The sequence below is a fragment of the Oncorhynchus keta genome, chromosome 10, assembly GCF_023373465.1.
Source record: "Oncorhynchus keta strain PuntledgeMale-10-30-2019 chromosome 10, Oket_V2, whole genome shotgun sequence".
Taxonomy (NCBI): domain Eukaryota; kingdom Metazoa; phylum Chordata; class Actinopteri; order Salmoniformes; family Salmonidae; genus Oncorhynchus; species Oncorhynchus keta.
In genome coordinates, this window is record NC_068430.1 from 57,402,582 (window position 1) to 57,424,842 (window position 22,261).

The 22,261-nt window shown below is 39.3% G+C and overlaps 1 protein-coding gene across 4 annotated transcripts in view; it reads right to left on the minus strand.

Annotated features, from left to right (window-relative positions):
- Positions 1-21,859, minus strand: part of slc2a9l2 (solute carrier family 2 member 9, like 2) — a 214,750-nt gene extending 192,891 nt beyond the window's left edge. For 2 of the 4 annotated variants that reach the window (XM_035778674.2, XM_035778678.2), the window contains exons 1-3: positions 21,733-21,859; positions 12,131-12,242; positions 4,358-4,462 (exon numbers count right to left, since the gene is read on the minus strand). In XM_035778674.2, coding sequence (XP_035634567.1) covers positions 4,358-4,462; positions 12,131-12,214 — 189 coding nt within the window. In that variant the 5' untranslated portion in view covers positions 12,215-12,242; positions 21,733-21,859. Of the gene's footprint in view, positions 1-4,357; positions 4,463-12,130; positions 12,243-13,318; positions 13,531-14,834; positions 14,986-21,732 lie in introns of those variants that run through there. The other 2 variants (XM_035778676.2, XM_035778675.2) reach the window with 2 other exon arrangements.
- Between the last annotated feature and the right edge of the window lie 402 nt (positions 21,860-22,261).

Below are 22,261 nucleotides of genomic sequence, written 5' to 3' on the forward strand. Positions count from 1 at the left end.
CCCAGTGTGAAAACAATTGTGAAATTACCACATTCGGACACTTTGGGGAGGTTGAAAGCACACTCGAACGTAACCTGGATACCCCATAACACCACCACAATGTTTGAGAGAGGTTGATATAGTTGAAAGTGTGTTTTTATACTGAACAAATAGCATTTATGGATTGCAAATATGTAATAGCACTGGAATTTTCACATTTACAGACATACGCCACTTTGGAGAGGTTTAGGGAAACTTGACATTTCCCGTGACCACATCTGACACAAAATCTACATTTGCCATTACATTTAACTTCTTAACCTGTTAGTCCTATAGGGGCAGTATTTCATTTTTGGATAAAAAGACGTGCCCGTTTTAAGCACAATATTTTGTCACGAAAAGATGCTCGACTATGCTTGGAATTGATAGTTTTGGAAAGAAGACACTCTTACGTTTCCAGAACTGCAAAGATTTTCACTGTGAGTGCCCTAGAACAAATGCTTCAGGCAAAACCAAGATGTTTGACCGACCAGGAAATTAACAGGATTTCTGAGGCTACGTTTTCCATGATTGCCTTATATGGCTGTGAATGCGACAGGAATGAACGGACACTTTCTCTTGTTTCCCCACGGTGTCTGCAGCATTGTGACGTATTTGTAGGCATCCTGAGACGACAGGATTGTTAAGAAAAGGATAAGCTTGAGAGCAGGCATATTTATTTCATTTGCGATTTTTAGAAATCGCTAACGTTGCGTTATGGTAATGAGCTTGAGGCTGTAGTAACGCGACCGCATGCGGGATGGGGCGGACTATAAGGTATAGGGGGCAGCATTTTCACTTTTGGATAAATAGCGTGCCCAATTTAATCTTCCTGCTACTCATGCCAAGAATATAAGATATGTATAGTATTAGTAGATTTGGATAGAAAACACTCTGAAGTTTCTAAAACTGTTTGAATCATGTCTGTGAGTATAACAGAACTTATGTAGCGTAGCAGGCAAAACCCCGAGGACTAACCGTTCAGATGTTTTTTTTTTTAGGTCTCTGTCTGTTCACTGAGATTTCATTGGGAAACAATATTTATTAGGAACTTGTTTCCAGTTCCTAACACTTCCACTAGATGTCACCAGTCTTTGGAATTTGGTTGAGATTATTCCTTTGTGCAATGAAGAAGTAAGGCCATCTAGGAACTGCGTAACACTGTTGAGAGTTGCGCAAGACTTGAAAAGTAGCTTGGTTTGTTGTCTTCCTGTATTCAACACAGATAGACCCGTCTTCAATTTGATCGATTGACATTTAAAAATACCTAAAGTTGTATTACAAAAGTAGTTTGAAATGTTTTAGTTTACAGGCAACTTTGAAATATTTTGTAGTGGCTTTGCGCAATTTGGAAGCTGTTTTTTTCTGGATCAAACGCGCCAAATAAATGGACATTTTAGATATATATGGAAGGAATTAATCGAACAAAAGGACCAGTTGTGATGTTTATGGGACATATTGGAGTGCCAACAAAAGAAGCTCGTCAAATGCATGTTTTATATTTTATTTCTGTGTTTTGTGTAGCGCCTGCAGCGTTGAAATATGCTACCCTCTTTGTTTACTGTTGTGCTATCATCAGATAATAGCTTATGCTTTCGCCGAAAAGCCTTTTTAAAATCTGACATGTTGGCTGGATTCACAACGAGTTTAGCTTTAATTTTACATGTGTGATTTCATGAAAGTTTGATTTTTATATCATTTTATTTTGAATTTGCTGCGCTGCATTTTCCCTGGCTTTAAGTTAAGAGGTTTTAAGTAACCATCTGTCTTATGTAACCATACCACACTAATTTGAGTGTCCCGGATTTAAGTTTACTATGTTACGTCTAGTCTATTAGACCAGTCCATGTATTCACTGACCTTGCCTTTGAATTAGGACTTTTTTCATGACTTTTGCCAGTTCACTTCATCCATTTTGTGGTCCGAGTTCTCTTTGAATACACATTGCTATGTCGAGAAAGGAACCAAGATATTTGTACCAAAATTCACTCAATGAACACTGTATATCTCCTTACATTTTGGAAGATAATAGATTCCATTTATTTACAATACATAATAATTATAATCAGAAGAGACTATTAGCATGTAAATATTATTGGTAACAGAATAAATAGCAGAAGAACACCGTCTGAAGTCAGTACAGCCGATCTGCCAACTTCTGTCTGTAATGTCCGAACCGTTTGGGCCACACACTAATATGACCCTCTGTGCAAAGGTGCGATTCTCATGGACATGTACATATTAGTATTTTTGCTCTAGGACGCCCACGGGCCTTACAAGAATCGTCTGAAGGTCCCCCAGTACCAGTTGGAAAACATGAATGGAACTACTGTATATATAATATGGAGACTGTTTAATGCCAAAAAATATGGGGTTAAATACATGTCGGAAAAACAAACTTATGTTTTCTGATCTCTCATATAGAAGAGACCCTTGATATTTTTTGAGACTGTTATTCAATGCGGGGGGTTCCATCAAAACATTTTTTTAAATATATTTTGGGATACTTAAAAAAAAAAAAATCTAAATAATTTAGCTAAATGGTCCTTGGTATGACCTTAAAACAATTCCATATACTGTAACTTATTAGAACCCCCACCCAACCCCTGGCATAGACAGGGCTTAGACTCTGATGGGTTAAGTAGCCCATCATATGAATGTGGGTACAAAGCTGGATACCGGTAAACCTATGGCATATGGGTTAATTAGCCGGGTAGGTAGGATCAGATGATGTCCTTACCATTTTTTGTGAGTAAAGGAACACAAATTGTGTGTGTGTGTGTGTGTTTTTGGAGGGTTGTGGCAGACCCAATAAACAAAACAAAAACAATGATAATTACTGAGCTTTGTCCATTTACTTTTGTCGAGCATGGATGGGCAATCTAATCTGGGCCTTGTTTCCTTGCTGCGATGGAACTTAAGCATTACTATGAGTGTACAAGATACTTCGTTATTTACGAGCCAATTTTTTAAATAGTGTTTCCCAAACAAGCACAGAGTGAACCTGTAAGTGCCACAGCTAAAAGCATCGTTGGGGCCGTGTTTGGTTTTTCACATGATTCCGTTGGGGGAGCTGTCCAGCTCACTAGTGCTGAAATCGTTGGGGGAGCTGTACAGCTCACTTGCGCTGAAATCGATGCAGCTTGCATCATATGAAAACACAACTAATAGCCCAAATGAAATGTAGGATATACCTATACATTTCACAGAATTGTTTTTATGAATTAAAATAAATAACACCATAATCTACATTTTCGTCATGTAATGTTCAATGATTTCAAGATTTGAACCTAGGGCGTCTTCTTGCCTCCACAGTGCTTTAGCACACTGCACTTCAATAGATCTGTCGTCTCCGATAGTTTCCTTTTATACAGTAACTAACCCTCTACATCACATCTCCTCTCGTGGGAGTCTGTATTTTTTAAGAATAGCCCCATCATTGTGAGTCTGCAATGAGCTCAGTTTGGTGCGAATATGCGCATTATATACACCAACCGACTGCGCGGATGGATAATTTGAAATACACAGTATTCGGAAAAAATTATGACCCCTTGACTTTTTCCACATTTTGTTACGTTACAGCCTTATTCCCAAATGTATTAAATCGTTTTTTTCCCCTGATCAATCTACACAACACCCCATAATGACAAAGCAAAAACAGGTTTTTAAAATTTGTGTGCCTATATTTTTTACATTGACTATTTTTGTTCTTTGGATTATATACGAGGATTCAGCACCCGATCTAAGTTTATATAAAGTGGAGTCAAGCACGGTGTTTATCTTTTCATGAAATATTACATTATATAGATCCTATAAATGACCCAAATTAAACATGTATCATCGTATGATCATGCCCATTCACACAAAACACAAATTGTTTTAGAATTATATCTTCTGAGGTAAGGCAGAAAAGAAGCCTAACAACGCACTTTGGCTGCTCTACGAGTGGTCTGGATCACTTATAGATGAGCATAAGTTTTTAAGAGCCACTTTACTAACGAAGTCTCTGAGAAACACATTGGTTACGAAAGATACACTGTACATCATGATATGGTTCTAACGATGCTCCTAACGCTACGATGGCTCTGGGAAACGAGGCTCTGGTCCATTTTCCAAATGTTGGGAGTCCCATAGGATCGCAGTTTAGAATATGAACCTTTTACAACTGTATCTAAAGTAACCCCTTAAAAGTTGAGCCATTAAAGTACAGCTGGTCTATTAGAGGTTGTGTTTTTGGGTTTTTTGAAGAGTGATAACAAGGTGTCACACAAGGGAAAATCAATGTTAGGTGACGCCAATAGCTACAAGAGTATGTCCAAGGTGACACAAATCGACTCACCAGTGCAGGAGCGTTGACGACAGACAGGTTGTAGCCATAGAGATAAGATGACCCAAGGGCACCAAAGAACGCTGCATTCACCAGACGGGCAGTGATGCGCTGTGGCTAAAAAAAAACACATACCACATTAAAGCCATTTCAGAGGTCATGTAATATAATAATAATAATAATAATAATAATATATGCCATTTATCAGACGCTTTTATCCAAAGCGACTTACAGTCATGTGTGCATACATTCTACGTATGGGTGGTCCCGGGGATCGAACCCACTACCCTGGCGTTACAAGCGCCATGCTCTACCAACTGAGCTACAGAAGGACCACGTCATTGTACAGTTGCATTTCATATACAATCCAATCAAGGTCAGAGTGAGACCCAGGCAAATTCTTACAAGGACAATCCATTGATGTATCTGGGCCTCCCCGTATGTCCTAGAGAGAGAATGTTACTGCTTCAAAAACAACCATCAGGTCAATTCAATACCAACATGTGCAATGTGACAAGGGTTAAGGCATGTTGAGTAGACAGATCAGCTGTATGTGTATGAAAATAAAATATTGCAATATTGTAGTACTGTGACAGGATACAGTGTACCCCCCCATAGGGATTATTAAACCTTGCAGCTTTTACAAACATATCCAGTTATAGCTAAATATAGCACAGTTAGCCTAAAGCTCTTCATTATATTGTTATCTCAATTTAATCAGTGGATCATTAGGCTACATCACAACCTTTTGGCTTCTTAATCATTCTGGGTAACCCACTCCTTACAGCCATATTGGGGGTGGCAGGTAGCCTAGTGGTTAGAGTGTTAGGCCAGTAACTGAAAGGTTGCTGGATCAAATCCCAGAGCTGACAAGGTAAAAATCTGTTCTTCTGAACAAGGCAGTTAACCCACTGTTCCCTGGTAGGGATAATACCATAATTATAATAATTTGTTCTTAACTAACATGCCTAGTTAAATAAAAAAAATAATGTTTGAAATCCCTATAGAGATTAAACAACTGCAAACTAATCCTAACAGTGGATGAGTCACTCTTTTGATTATTGCACAGGTACAATAGATTTGTGGTTATATATTTATCTTCGAATAATACAAATGAAAAGGTTCCTCACAGTCATCCGATCAGCAAGTGAAACCCCAGAGAAATGTTTGCAGCAAATCAAATCGTTGCTCCTCTGTTTTTGACTGAACTCAAATGAAATTCCTACACCTTAATCTCCAAGAACAATACTAATCTACTGTATGAGCAGAAATATGTCTGCATCTCATGAGGATGAATGGATTTAGATCAGAGGTTAAAATGCATTGTATCATTCACCAAGGCAACCAGTCTCTACTGTGGGTGACTCAATAAGACCAAGGCACAGTGTAGTACAAAGAGCCATTGTGAGGAAGGAGGAGAGTGGTAACAAGTGCACTTGGGCTAATATTTCAATTGGATCTGACAGAGAATTTCTAGATGTGTATGGAATTCAATTACATTCCAATAGGAGGTTCAGAATCTGTTAATGTTTTTCTCATTACAGTTAACTAATTTATTGTCAACATGTTGCTTGTGGTTGCAATATAATTAAGCAACGAGTAATTGCTTCACTGCAACATGGGAATAGATGTTTCTAAGGTGACTGTTGCATCAAAAAAGAAACCCTGCTTGCTGAGGGGGGAGAAGTTTAAATACGTTCATTACTGCACACTTAGCCAATTACATTCTCCGTTGACTATGAGTTACATTTTGAAATTAAGACACAATTTGCACAATTTTGCACTTGGTTGCCCATCATTACAGAGGATTATTGACACTTATTTAATTCATTTGAACCTAGTATTATATTACGATTATAACATGATCTTGATTTTTTTTTTCACTGTAAAGGCAGTTGTAGGACCTACGCATTGGAGGAAACGATTGACATCCAGGTAATTAGTACAATGATAACCTGCGATAAAGAGGCGGGCCATGTATAATTGAAGCATATGTAAAAGGTTTTATTCTGTGTTATAGCTAGTAGATAAGAATGACACCAACACAGCTGTCTGGGTGGAGCTGAGTAATGTTAGCTAGCTACAGTATATTATTTTCTGTCTGCACGTAGCTATTGAAAAGGAAAACAACATCCTTCAGTTCGATGTATCAACTGCATCCATGACTGTTGGATAAAGCAATAACCCTCAGTGCATGACCAGTGAAACCACACTGAATACTCCTCGTTCTACAAAAGGAAAAAAAAAAAAAGAATACCGGTAGCTAAAGTGCTAGGTAGCTAAGCTGCATTGCTAGCAAATTGCTAAAAACAACACAGAGAGCTAACGCTAGCTAGCTAGCTAGCTATAGCAGCTCGTGCTCAAGATTACAGGGGACATTCTATTAAGCTTGTGTACAAAATAACATTCAAAAAAACAAAATTCCAAACATAAATAAAGTTGACGATATTGTATTTATATTTAGTGGAAATAGTGATATTTACAACATGTTATCACAGAATAAACAGAGCAGATAAAGAAATATGCCTACCTTTCTCCAACATGTGCTGAAGGAAAAAGAACGTGAAATGGGCGATGTAAGAGGTTCAAGGTGGGAAATGGATCAAACCATTCTACTGTTTTTGAACGATAATGTGTCTTATACCAGCTCTGCTAAATTCAGCTGACAGATAAATATTTGCATGGATTTTATAAATAATAGAACAACATAGTCACGGTAAAATAACATGGCAATACCAAATATACCGAAACAAAATAACACCTAAAGTGACCTGACCAGTCCACTAATCACCAGCTAAATCAAATGAGGTGTCAAAGGGAAGGCATACACCTCTGGTGTGATTTTGTAGACTGCAGGGGACCACTAGGGAAGGGTGGAGGGGGTGTTTGTTATAATTCAAAATGACCCCCAAAACTAAAATGAACAAAATGGAATAGCTTTTCAGTGACCAGTCTGAAATGCTGTAAATTTGAAAAAAGAATATACCGACCCTGGGTTTATAAGCGCGGAAATCCCTTCGAGCATTCTATTGCGGCTGTTTTAAATGGCACATTGAACATGTATTTATTTCACAGTGGGTTACAGAAATAGAGTCCATTGTGTAAATTACCATAAAATACAGTAGTGTTGTATTAGTCTGACACAGCGTTACACTCTTTAATTACTAAAGTGCTGGACAAATAAAAAGTCACTTAAAGAAGTGTAGAGAAAACTTTAGTTCACAAAGCAAAAGTTGCAAGCATTCTGAAGAAGGCCAGAATGGGTGAAACTTCAATGATATCCATTCTTTTTTAATGGGATTGAGTATCAGACAAGAAAATAGACATATGTTAAAATGTAAATGAACAAATTGTTACCAGGTGATTAATCTCTATTAACCCAGAAGTTACATTTTTTGTAATTTGGCCAGCTGTGTGATTAACTTGCCCATGGAAGACTATCACGTGATAAATCTTTATCCTCCGATATTCTATTAATTATTAGGGTATATTAACTTTATTTCCACTGAATGGTGCTGCATTGACAATCACAACTGTCCTCGATTGACACTCACAATTGGCAAAGATGCAGCTGGACTCATGCTAAGTGCTTGAAATGCTCTAAGGCCTCTAAGAAACATGATTCCTCTGGTGGAATCAGCACTTCCAAATCAAATACAATTATATTTGTCACATGCGCCGAATACAACAGGTGTAGACTTTACCGTGAAATGCTTACTTAAAAGGCCTTTCCCAACAATAACGAGGCTATATACAGTGGCTTGCGAAAGTATTCACCCCCCTTGGAATTTTTCCTATTTTGTTGCCTTACAACCTGGAATTAAAATTGATTTTCGGGGGTTTTGTATAATTTGATTTACACAACATGCCTACCCCCCCCCCCCAAATTCAATACTTAGTAGAGCCACATTTTGCAGCAATTACAGTTGCAAGTCTCTTGGGGTATGTCTCTATAAGCTTGGCACATCTAGCCACTGGTATTTTTTCCCACTCTTCAAGGTAAAACTGCTCCAGCTCCTTCAAGTTGGACAGGTTCCACTGGTGTACAGCAATGTTTAAGTCATACCACATATTCCCAATTGGATTGAGGTCTGGTCTGGGCTTTGACTAAACCATTCCAAGACATTTAGATGTTTCCCCTTAAACCACTCGAGTGTTTCTTTATCAATATGCTTAGGGTCATTGTCCTGCTGGAAGGTGAACCTCCATCCCAGCCTCAAATCTCTGAAAGACTGAAACAGGTTTCCCTCAATAATTTCCCTGTATTTAGCTACATGTATTTAGCGTTTTCCTTGATGGCCAAAAAGCTACATTTTAGTCTCATCTAACCAGAGTACCGTATTCCATTTGTTTGGGGAGTCTCCCAAATTCCTTTTGGCGAACACCAAAGGTGTTTGCTTATTTTTTTTATTCTTGGGACCCATGTCCCTTCCACTGGATGGTTGAGCTAATGTAGGCTAATGTGATTAGCATGAGGTTGAAAGTAACAAGAGTATTTCCCAGGACATCTGATATTGGCAGAAAGCTTAAATTCTTGTTAATCTAACTGCACTGTCCAATTTTCAGTAGCTATTACAGTGAAATAATACCATGCTATTGTTTAAGGAGAGGGCACTATTTTGAACATGAAAAGTTATTAATAAACAAATTAGGCACATTTAGGTAGCCTTGATACAAAATATTGAACAGGTGGCTTTTTTCTGGCCACTCTCCCGTAAAGCCCAGCTCTGGGGAGTGTATGGCTAAAAGTGGTCCTATGGACAGATACTCCAATCTCCGCTGTGGGGCTTTGTAGCTCCTTCGGGGTTATATTTGGTCTCTTTGTTGCCTCCCTGATTAATGCCCTCCTTGCCTGGTCCATGAGTTTTGGTGGGCGGCCCTCTCTTGGCAGGTTTGTTGTGGTGCCATATTCTTTCCATTTTTTAATAATGGATTTAATAGTGCTCCGTGGGATGTTCAAAGTTCCGGATATTTTTTTTATAACCCAACCCTGATCTGTACTTCTCCACAACTTTGTCCCTGGCCTGTTTGGAGAGCTCCTTGGTCTTCATGATGCCCCTTGCTTGGTGTCGCCCCTTGCTTGGTGTCGCCCCTTGCTTGGTGTCGCCCCTTGCTTGGTGTCGCCCCTTGCTTGGTGTCGCCCCTTGCTTAGTGGTGTTGCAGACTCTGGGGTCTTACAGAACAGGTGTATATATACTGAGATCATGTGACACTTAGATTGCACTCAGGTGGACTTTATTTAACTAATTATGTGACTTCTGAAGGTAATTGGTTGCACCAGATTTTATTTAGGGGCTTCATAGCGAAGGGAGGGGAATACATACGCACGCACCACTTTTCCGTTTTTTTAAATAAATAGAAGGAAAAAATTACTTCACCAATTTGGACTATTTTGTGTCTGTCCATTACATGAAATTCAAATAAAAATCTATTCAATTACAGGTTGTAATGCACCTACTTTTGCAAGGCACTGTACATGGAGCACAGGTACCGAGTCAATGTAAAGGGGCGTGAGGTAATTGAGGTATTTGAGGTAATATGTCTTCATAAAGTAGTCACACCCCTTGACATTTTCCACATTTTGATGTACTACAGTCTGATTTTAAAATGGATTAAATTTAGATTTTTTTGGTCACTGACCTACACACAATAACAGTAACCCATAACATTAAAATGGAATTCTGTTTTTTGTACAAATGAAAAGCTGAAATGTCTTGAGTCAATAAGTATTCAACCCCTTTCTTATGCCAAACCTAAATACATTAATGAGTAAACATGTACTTAAATGAAATAATAAGTTGTATGGACTTGCTCTGTGTGCAATAATAGGGAATATCCCTTTGAGCATGGTGAAGTTATTAATTACAATTTGGATGGTGTATCAATATGCCCAGTCACTAAAAAGATACAGGTGTCCTTCCTAACTCAGTTGCCAGAGAGGAAGGAAACCGCTCAGGGATTTCACCATGAGGCCAATTGGGACTTTAAAACAGTTTAATGGCTGTGATAAGAGAAAACTGAGGATGAATTACTCCAGAATACTAACCTAATTGAGTGAGTGAAAAGAATGAAGCCTGTACAGAATAAAAATATTACAAAACATGCATTCCTGTTTGCCACAAGGCACTAAAAAAATATGGCAAAGCAATTAACTTTTTGTCCTGAATACAAAGTGTTGTATTGGATTTGCCCCAAACATATTACTAAGTACCACTCTCCATATTGTCAAGCATAGTGGTGGCTGAATCATGTTATAGGTATGCTTGTAATATGCAAGGACTGGGGAGATTTTCAGGATAGAAAATAAATGTAATGACGTTAAGCACATGCAAAATCCTAGAGGAAAACCTGGTTCAGTCTGCTTTCCATCAGACACTGGGAAATTAATTCACCTTTCAGCAGGACAATAACCTAAAACATAAGGCCAAATCTACACTGGAGTTGCTTACCATGAAGACAGTGAATGTTTCTGAGTGGGCGAGTTACAATTTGGACTTAAATCTACTTGAAAAAGTATGGCAAGACCAAAAGATGGTTGTCTAACAATGATCAACAACCAATTTGACAGAGCTTGAATAATTTTGAGAAGAATGTTGCGAAATTCACGTGTTGAAAGCTCTTACAGACTTACCCAGAAAGACTCGCAGCTGTAATCGCTGCTAAAGGTGCTTCTACAAAGTATTGACTCAGGGGTGTTAATACTTATGTAAATTTGATATTTCTGTATTTAATTTTCAATGCATTTGCTAACATTTCTAAATACCTGTTTTCACTTTGTCATTATGGGCTATTGTGTGTAGATGGATGAGAAAAACAATCGATTTAATCCATTTTGAATTCAGGCTGTAACAAAAAAATATAAATACAAAATATGTAAATACTTTCTGAAGGCACTGTGGGTAAGGGTATAAGTGACTAGGCAATCATATGTGTGTGTTGTAGTGTCAGTATAGTATGTGTGAGTGTGTGGGTACAGTCCAGTGAGTGTGCATAGAGCATGTTGTACATTGAGGAATATCTGTCTGGGTCCATCCGGATCACACATGGTAATATAGCTTCTTAGAACAGGTGGTTATATAACCAGCTATTAGAAACACTGAACTGTGGATAACCACATCCAATATCTGATTAGTCCATGTAAGTGGGTCATGGTGGAGGAGAATCAGAATGAAACTTGTTATCCAAAGTGTACTGTAACGTGACATAGGTCATTGAGATTACGTGTAAACATACAGTGTCTTCAGAAAGTAGTCACACCCCTTGACTTTTTCCACATTTTGTTGTGTTACAGCCTGAATTTAAAAATGATTACGTTTAGATTTGTCGTCACACACAATAAATACCCCATAATGTCAAAGTGGAATTCTGTTTGACAATTTGAAAAATTGTAGAAATGATAGAAAATGAAAAGCTGAAATGTCTTGAGTCAATACGTATTCAACCCCTTTGTTATTGCAAACCTAAAAAGTCACATAATAAGTTGCATGGGCTCACTTGTTGTGCAATAATAGTTTTTAACATGTTTTTTAATGACTACCTCATCTCTATACCCCACACATAAAAATTCAGGCTGTAACACAACAAAATGTGGAAAAAGGGGTGTTAAGAATTTCTGAAGACACTGTACAACCATGACCCACATTGGTGTGAGGGAAACCCATAACCTCACACATGAATGATTGAAAAACAATGATTGCACCACATGGTGATAAGCGACCATGTGCTAAGCCATAAACGAAGATACAGTATGACTCCTTTGAAAAGATCCAGAAATTACCAACTAACCTTTTCTGTTGACTTCTTGTGGTCTGGTTCAGTACTTTCGATGTTGTTCGGTTCAGGATCTTCGGTTTGCTCTCGCATTTCCATGTTTTACTTCTAATACACTGAAATGACACTGAAGTCAAATGTGGCATTATTCATACTGTTCAAAGGAGCAAACCAGTGTGGTAAGGGAAGTGATTTTAGGGAAGTAGCTTGTAACTCAGTCTGTAATGAGGAAAACTATTGTGCTGACATTAAATTAATTTAACATCAGCTTCTATGACCCTAAACACACCAACTCTGTATAAAATGCAGATCATGAGGTAGATAAATGCAAGAAGTTTCTATTTGATCAAACCAGGAAGTTTCCAGGGGAAGATAAAACACTTTTCTTGATCTGTGAGCATGTACAATTGAGTCAATTTCCTTCAAAAAGAAAATGGATAGTATGTGCAATAGGAACAAAAAGAAACCCAACTGGATACTAGCTCAGGCATAATTGCTCACAGCATGGGCAGGAGAAAGAATATTGTGCTTCTCTTAGCCTGGAAATGTCAAGAAGCCATTTTTGATAACTCTTTCCCTATGAGATCCGGGGCCTTCTGTTTTTTTTTCGTGCTAGGTCTAAATCAGTCCCTGGTTAGAGGGTAACAATGGAAAAAAGCAATGGAACTGGCTTCGAGGTCCAGAGATGAGTTTGAGTGACCTAGACTGTATAACACGGTTCTAAAAATAACCAACTGAACCACACAATCCTTGGTTACTCTGTGGTTGACAAGTTATGGATGACGAAAGAGCAGTAAAGTCAGTCTGCCATCTGGTGGTTGACAGTATATTGCACTTCTCATAGTTCCTTTATGCCAAACTAGGGGTGGAATTCATTCATGAATTCTACATGGGAGGTGTAAGCCTCCAATTCTGCTTCCCATCACTTCCCTGTGATTATTTTTTGATGTGCACCACCACCTGTCTTTACACACATGCTGCTAGACAGCCTGGAATGTTTACAACAACTCTAAATCCAACTTGCTTTATACTGATACTCAAAGACTAAGCATTAATTGGATATAACATCCCATCCTCAACAACCTTGCCCTGGCAAGACTGTATTTACAGGTAGATTCCACGAAATGACATTGCCACAAGCAGCCCAGCAGATATTGAGATGAGCGAGATCTAAGACTTCACTCTCAAACAGTCACACAGTACCTGCTAGGGTTTACTTCACTCTCCTACATCGTGGGAGCCGCAGGACCAAAACAGCTCAATTCTCTTAGCAGTAGTTGAGGAAATTGACCCAATATGCTGTTTACTTTCTGCATCTACACCAGATTGCTGAGCGTACCTTTAATATAAGCCACATTGTTTAAATAACTGATAAGAATAGGAAAATAACTATTCAGTTACTCTGTAGTGACTCCAACCTACATTGAACATAGAGGGAATGATAGCCAATGGTAGGTAGGCATGTTAACTCTGCTCAGGAGTTCTGAGTTAGATGCATGGTGTATCTAATTAGGAATCAGTCCGTCAATTGTATTAAAAAAAACAGGAGCTTTTATTGGACATTTTTTTGCATATACATTCTTTTTTTAGCAGTCAAATACAATCTAATGTAACTTTTGGTTTGTGTACTGTTAAAATACTATTTGGTCTCTTCCTCACATCCATCAAATTTTAAGAATGACATGCGTATATAGGCTACTTATTGCAGCCCATATCTTGCCTCAATAAGCCCACACTTTGCATCGGCTTCCCCCATTGGGCCCATTTTAGTCCAAATATGAGCTCATGGCACTGGTCCAATGTGTATTGCCTCCCTACACCAATTTTAAATATTATTTTATGTATTATATAGGGTACCAAGGGGTAACTAGCCCCCCCCTCATGTAATTCACATTAAGACCACAAGATGTCACCAAATTATTTCCCCAAACATTCCCTGGGTGCCACTGCTCTTGCTCAACAAAAAATGTCATCACAACTTTTGGAGTTGTTTTAACAAAACGATTTTGAGGTGAGTTGATTTTTTTTTTAAATGCGTTTTGAAAATGTTGCAGATATATTCCAATGAAGTTAGATCTATAATTGTTTAATTATACAAGAAGGAAAGTATCAAGATAAATAATTCACATGTTTAGAGAGAACAATGTAGATCATTTGTTATTAAAGTAGTAATAGTTTGGATGAGTGTATTGGGGGAAACTCGCCTCCCCTTCCTAGGGGGTAATTGGCCATGAATGTGTCTGACGTAAAATACTTACAAAAATATAATGTAACTTAATTGCAGTCGTAAATGCTTCCACTAGTGACTGATAGCTTTACAGTTAAATGTTACTTTATAGTCTTTTAGCTATTTTACATAGCATTTTATGTCATATGCAGTGCATTCAGAAAGGATTCAGACCACTTTACTTTTTCCACATTTTGTTACGTTACAGCCTTTAAAATGTATTAAATAAAAACAATTCCTCAATAATCTATACACAATACCCCATAATGACAAACCAAAAACAGGTTTAGACATTTTTGCTCATTTATTTTTAAAAATCCAAAACATAAATACCTTATTTACATAAGTATTCAGACCTTTCGCTATGAGACTCAAAATTGAGCTCAGGTGCATCCTGTTTCAATTGATCATCCTTGAGATGTTTTTACAACTTGATTGGAGTACACATGTGGTAAATTAAAATGATTGGACATGATTTGAAAAGGCACATACCTGTCTATATAAGGTCCCACAGTTGACAGTGCATGTCATAGGGAAAACCATGCCATGAGGTCAAAGGAATTGTCTGTATCGAGGCACAGCTCTGGGGAAGGGTACCAAAACATTTCTGCAGTATTGAAGGTCCCCAAGAAGACAGTGGCCTCCATCATTCTTAAATGGAAGAAGTTTGGGACTGTCATGCCTACTCCCGCTCCGGCGCTCAACCTTACCTGTCTAGTAACCATTGGCCCTGGCAATCATCATTAGGCACACCTGCCCCCCATCATTACGCACACTTGGACTTCCTCATCACCCTGATTACTCCCTTTATTTAGCCCTTTGTAGCCTGTCATCTGGCAGTATTGTTTTCTGTCTTATCTTCATGATTCTTATTATTTAACTCACCTTCTGCACCTGCTTCCTGACTCCCAGCATATACATTACAGAATACTGCCTCTTCAAAACACATAGCAGAGAAGTGCCAGTTCCATCAGGCCGATGTCTTCTTGGGATACGGAATCAGCCAGCAGGGAGTGGTTATGGATGAGAGGAAGGATCGAGGCAGTCAGATCATGGCCAGTCCCAACCATCATAAAGGGACATCAACGGTTTTTGGGGTTCTACCGCCGCTTCATTTAAAAACTTCAGCTCCATCTCCTCACCTCTCTCCTCAAGGGTGGCCCCCGTAAGTTGGTAGGAGTCCTGCAGCCAAAGGTCTACTGAGTGAGTGTTTCACCACTGCCCGTTGCTCAAACCCAGATCCTACGCTGCCCTTTGTGTTGGAAGTGGATGCCTCAGAAGTAGACGTGGGGGCTGTCCTGTCACAACACCAAGGTAACCCACAAAAATTGTATCCATGTGCATACTACTCTAAAAAAAAATGTCTCCTGCAGAGAGAAACTATGACGTAGGCTACTGGGAGCTCCTGGCGATGAAGTTGGCACTAGAGGAGTGAAGACACTGGTTGGAGGGCACCAAGGACCCATTTCTCATCCTCACCAACCATCGGAACCTGGAGTACATACGGACAGCGAGGCGGCTGAACCCACGTCAAGCAAGATGGGTCCTTTTCTTCACTAGATTCAACTTCATCCTGTCATACCCCCCAGGTTCGAAGAACATCAAAGCCGATACAATGTCCCATCTACACGATACGGAAGAGGTTTCTGTCCTGAGTGCGCGCATCATTCTGCCCTCCCAAAGTGTTGCCCCCATGCTCTGGGACGTAGATGTGGAGATCCATCAGGCTCTGGAGAGGGAACCCATGCCTGCTACCTGCCCTCCGGAGTGCACCTACGTTCCCACGGAGGTAAGGGATCGGCTGTTGACCTGAGCGCATACATCCCTTGCCGCTGGACAGCCAGGTATCACCCGCACCATTCAATCCATCTCTGCTAAGTACTGGTGGCCCACCTTGGTGAAGGACGTCGCACGCTACGTCTACTCCTACTCCGTATACTCCTACTCAAACCAAATCTCCCAGCACGCTTCAGCAGGGAAACTCTTCCCCTTCTCATGCCTCAGTAGCCTTGGTTCTATCTGTCCATAGATTTTGTTACTAATCTTCCACATGTGATGGATTCATCACTGTCATGGTTTTTGTGGACAAATTCTCAAAATCCTGCTGTTTTATCCCTCTCTCTGGTCTCCCTACCGTTCTCCAGGTTGCTGAGGCCAAGTTTCAGCAGGTCTTCCAGCACTATGGCCTTCCCAATTACATTGTCTCCGACCGTGGCCCCCAATTCTCATCACGGGAATGGTGAGAAGCTGGGGTCCATGGCCAGCCTCACATCCGGGTACTGGACTCAGTCCAACGGGCAGGTTGAGAGGACCAACCAGGAGCTTGGGAGGTTCCTTAGGAGTCACTGTTAGGACCGGCAGGGGGAGTGGACTCATGAGTTGTGCTGCAATTTTACTGGGGATAGCTTTATTTGTGACCTATGTACAAATTAGAATCGTGCAATAGCAGAGCATAAGAGAGAATTTTACAATGAATTAATTTGTTAAGTTAGTTATTAAATGTTCAATTCCAGTGTTATTAGTTATATTCCATTCAAATATTATATTCCAATGATTTTTGTATTTTTATGAATTAAAAACAACTATTGAAAACCTTTTACTCCTTTGTCTTTCTAAAGACTGCTGTGATTTAAAATGGTGCAATATTCAAATCATATTTCGTGCAATTGTACATAATGGATTGTATGAAAAAGGAACAACGAAAAAATGTATGTGCAGACTTTACATCAAATCTCCTCAGTGGCGGTTCTGGCTTGTATGGCTCCCTGGGCGAACCCCCCAACATTCAAACATTTGGAACAACACAAATAAATAATCATAACATTTAAAACTATATAAATAAAAATATATACAAATAAGACTCATAAATATCAAAAATTAGTAACAATGACAAATAGAAACAAATTGTAGTATATAAATACAACTAAAATGAGAATCAAATTATTACGAATGATTACACAAATAAAACTAAATTGCACAAATCCTATATTTTATTTATTTAATCTTCATTTAACTAGGCAAGTCAGTTAAGAACAAATTCTTATTTACAATGACGGCCTACCGGGGAACAGTCTGCCTTGTTCATGGGCAGAAAGACAGATTTTTACCTTGTCAGACCGGGGATTCAATCCAGCAACCTTTCAGTTATTATCCCTACGCTCTAACCGCTAGGCTACCTCCCGCCTCAAAACACACACACACACACACACACACAAATAGAATAACACGATTAAGAAGATAACCTGATTATTACATTATTGCACTTCAAATAAGAAACACACAATCTAAATTGCACTACTAATTGCATTACTACTGTACAAAGTTAGAGGTGCGCTATTTGATAGATTCCCCACTCCCCCTACCTCGGGCTTCCAGTGGGGAGACCTGAGGTCAACCTACCCAATCCCCTCCCCATCTCGTACTTCTGAGTGGGAGACCTTCCCAGGCAGTAGCCTGCCTAGCTCACAAACTAGAATCAGGGCGCCCACTCCGACAAGGTTCATTGACCCACAGTCCCACACGGTGACATGATATCATTAGAAAACCAATCGCGCAAATGTCACCATTCCAATTTGTATTATGTTTTTGTGTAGGCGCCCCATGCCACCCCCGGCAAGATGCCGCCCTGAGCGGCTGCCCATGTTGCCTATACCTAAATCCGCCACTGACTCTCCTCATAGTACGGATATTATTGGTGACATGTGCAACACCATCCCCCCCCCCCATTTTAATTTAAATAATTACAATAAGACAACTAGACAAATAACTGGCACCATCTAGCAATTAGCAAATGTGTTACTTTGAATCAGAACGTTAGAGTAGTTTCTCTAGTAAGTTAGTTTTAAATGTACTTATGTAAGCATTAATTATGGCTTCAGAAATGGCAGTGTACACCATATAAATACAATGAATAGAACAGGCTTGGAACCTCTTACCACGGCAATTTCACTGGTAAACTGATGTGTACACTCACAATGGCTGCCTGGTATTGTGATGCAATAATTTCCATGGTAATGTAGAATGTTTATTCAAATTATGCTAACTGATGTGGCTCATGCAGTGTTGCCAATTTAGCGACCTCGTTGCTATATTTAGAAAGTTGTCAGACCCCTCCAGCTACTTTTATTGGTAAAAGAGGCTAGCGACAAATTCAGTTACTTTTCAGGCTGTCTTTGGGAAGGATTTCTATAATTTTGTTAGCATGTAGCGACTATTCAATTCTGCCGCAAAAGAGAGTGTTGTCTGTGCAAAAGAGAAACTATCTGTGCAACAGAAGTCACAGCAACGGAATAGAAAGAGCATCTTCATTCAAGTCAATGGTGGCATAATGGGTGGACTGGCAGCCATTTTGAGTGTACCCGTGCCTCGGTAAAAAAATATACAGGTTAAGACAAGAGGATTCTAATATCCCATAACTATTTGCAATTCATGTTCCAGCTTTGCTAGTTAGCAGTGACGCTAGTAGTTATCAATGGAGCTTGTACCATGAATTTGTTTATTTTCAAATACGTCCGCATTAAATGCTTTCCTTGCCTTAACCTTGATATATTCATCCTAGACCCAAGCAGGAAGTGTACCCTTCAATCTGTGCAGTGATTTGTTAAGTCAAATTTACCGAAAAATATATTGCCATTGCAATACAGCATCATGGTAGAACATTCCAAAATACCATGGAAATTATTGCATTACCATGCTAGGCAGCCATTGCGAGTGTACCCATGAGTTTACTAATCAAATTTCCAGGGTGAGAGCTTCCAGGCCCTTTTTAGTAATTATATTTCTATGAACGGCGCAGAGGGTGTGTGTGGCAGGAGACGGGACAAAAACGGTACATCGGGACTACAGTTGTGCCGCAGCAAGGCAAATTGGTGATGTGACATCCTCGCAGCAATGGCAAAACGTCATGTAGCGACTTCTAGGTCAAAAATATACAGGCTAGGAGAAGATGATTCTAATATCCCATAAATCCAATTTTAAAAAATGGGACTAGCAATGCGAGCGAAAATGACTGGAAGTGAATGTTAACGTTACAGAAATTTTGCCATCAAACAATCGTTGTGAATTTCATCTAACTACTCAGCAAACACATAGCATAACAGTTTAACTGTCTTTGAAAAAATAAAAAAATAAATAATAACGAACTACAGCCACTTTACTACCTGACCGCTGATCACAATTTCAATGCTAATCCTGATATACACACACTGATAAACTCCCAAATAGTGGCTAATATGTGTACCTTAAAATAAGGTGTTACCAAAAAGTAATTCAGCACAGAGTCTGTACCCCACCAAGCCACAAAATACAACATAAAACAAGAGGATAATTTATAGGCAACCTGTTTTGTTGGTAACCAAGGCACTTTTCCAATATTGCAGAGCTCAAGGCAAGGGGCTTATCCCATTCCTCGATGGTAGCTTGGTGACTCCCTGTTGGAGGTCTGAAAGTTCAGCAGTGGGATAAGAAGCTGGAAATGTAATTTACACCCAGAAAGGCAGGTTAAATTTATGGCCAAGCAGCTCAGGGATTCAATATGACACTTGAAATAACACAACATACTCACAAATCCACAAACAATACCTCTTGTCTAATACAACCCATGGCTTAATTTCGGGTCCCTGGGAAGGTGACCGCCACATGATACTAGCTTAGCCATATGCTATATCTACATAGATCATTTTGGGATTCTGTCACTGAAACAATAATCATGATCCTGGCGTTTATCTACAGTGATAACTATGTTTCCATACTCAACGTCACAGTTTAGCTTATACAAAATGCTGCCATATATATTTTTTTCAAATCAAATCAATTTTTTTTATATAGCCCTTCGTACATCAGCTGATATCTCAAAGTGCAGTACAGAAACCCAGCCTAAAACCCCAAACAGCAAGCAATGCAGGTGTAGAAGCACGGTGGCTAGGAAAAACTCCCTAGAATGGCCAAAACCTAGGAAGAAACCTAGAGAGGAACCAGGCTATGTGGGGTGGCCAGTCCTCTTCTGGCTGTGCCGGGTGGAGATTATAACAGAACATGGCCAAGATGTTCAAATGTCCATAAATGACCAGCATGGTCGAATAATAATAAGGCAGAACAGTTTAAACTGTTTAACTAACCTGCTCTTGGCGATACGTTCTTTGTTCTCGATTCGGAGGAAAAGCTTCAATAAATGTCTGTGTCTAGTTGCAGGTGTTTCTACAAACACCAGAGAAAACTCAGAAAGATATTAAACTGGACCTGTTTTGTAACATGACTCACTATGAAACACTGCCAGACAGACACATACTCCGGTAATAGATAGTGAGAAAGTTGTAAAAATAAAATCGGCACACAAGTCACCAGTGACTTGATAAGGTGATTAGCTAACTTGGCCTGCCTGCTAAATGTGCCTGCTAGCTACTAGCTAGCTTCATTGACGAACACAGAGATGGAACTTATTTTGGGCACGGATAAACAGCGTGTAGCTTGTGCTTTATTTTTGATAGTTTGACAGCTTGCTAATGAAGTTGTAGACATGTTCTCATAAATCAGTCCTGAGCGCAGCAGCAGCTGACTCGATACTGTCTATACTGCACCAAACACCTTATTAATGACAGCTTTCTTAATTTATCTTAGCTTAATTCTGACTATTTTGAGGGAGACATGTTGCTACCGTAACTCAAGAGGGACAAACAACAATAAGTGCCAGGGTACAACATAGAAAACATAACACACCCACATCGAATCACACCCCCATGACACAAATCTCGTTTTTCTTCATGAGCAGTAGAAAAACCCAGGCGGAATCGGTGAGTATAGCCCCCCTTTAAACCAAAAGATATTGCTGGTAAAATGTTCCTGTTCTCATGTAATATCACACCTAATGTAATATCAAGTGTGAAATACTTTTACTTCATTTAGCCTAGCTCGACCATTGTGTGGGACTATTCAGTTGGTTTGAATGTACCGGGCATGCTAAATCCCACTCATGTCAAGTACTTGAAAGTGTTTAACAAAGATTATGAATTTGATCAAGGACTGTATAGTACAGAATGTAAACAACCTCTGCTGTAGTCAAATATCATAAAACCAAATGAACACTTGATATTTCTCCTGATGAACTCACTCGCTTTACAGACAAAATATTTCTCAAAAACAAGATTATTCAGAGACCAAACAATCTAAACTACATTCATGGAGATAATTAGACCCTCTACTAAAACCACTTGTCCCAGTGTTACCAGCCAAAACACAATCAAAGCCATGGTCAAAGGTTAACGAATTGGAAATCAAACTAAAAACAAATACAGCCTCTAAAATGCCCATTCAATTTTGAAGGCTCGGATTATTAATGCATTCTCTATATTGACACAGAGAAGAAATGTGACAGGATGTCACTGACTTAACTTACCCACACAAAGACTATTTCCTTAGCAGCTTATACAGAGGAAGAGGGGAACCTAACACTGACCCTTTAACTATCCTGCTGACAATGACCTGAAAGACATACAGTATTTTAATACTCCCCCTAACAAATGATTAACAGGCACTGACTGAGGAGATCACTGTAAGCAAACCCACGCACGCAGACAGGCATAGTACGGAAGTTGAAACATTTAAAGTTACAATACATGACACTGGCATATGTTTACTGATGGTGCTTTCAAGACAACTCGGAAAGTCGGAACCTCTGAGTTACAATTTGAGTATTGTTTTTGTTGCTTCAAACCCTATTGGTTGATTCTGATACTTTCCAAGCGGGAAACTCTGAGCTCATTTGCTACAATGGGTTTCCAAGTTTCGAGCATTAGATTCATAAAACAAATGACCCGGTCTTAAATGCAACCAATGCAACCAATAGCATAGGCCCAAGTGTGGAGACGGATTGTACAATATGAGGAGGAAATCATAGTCCTTAAACGTTCCAATGGCACTGACTC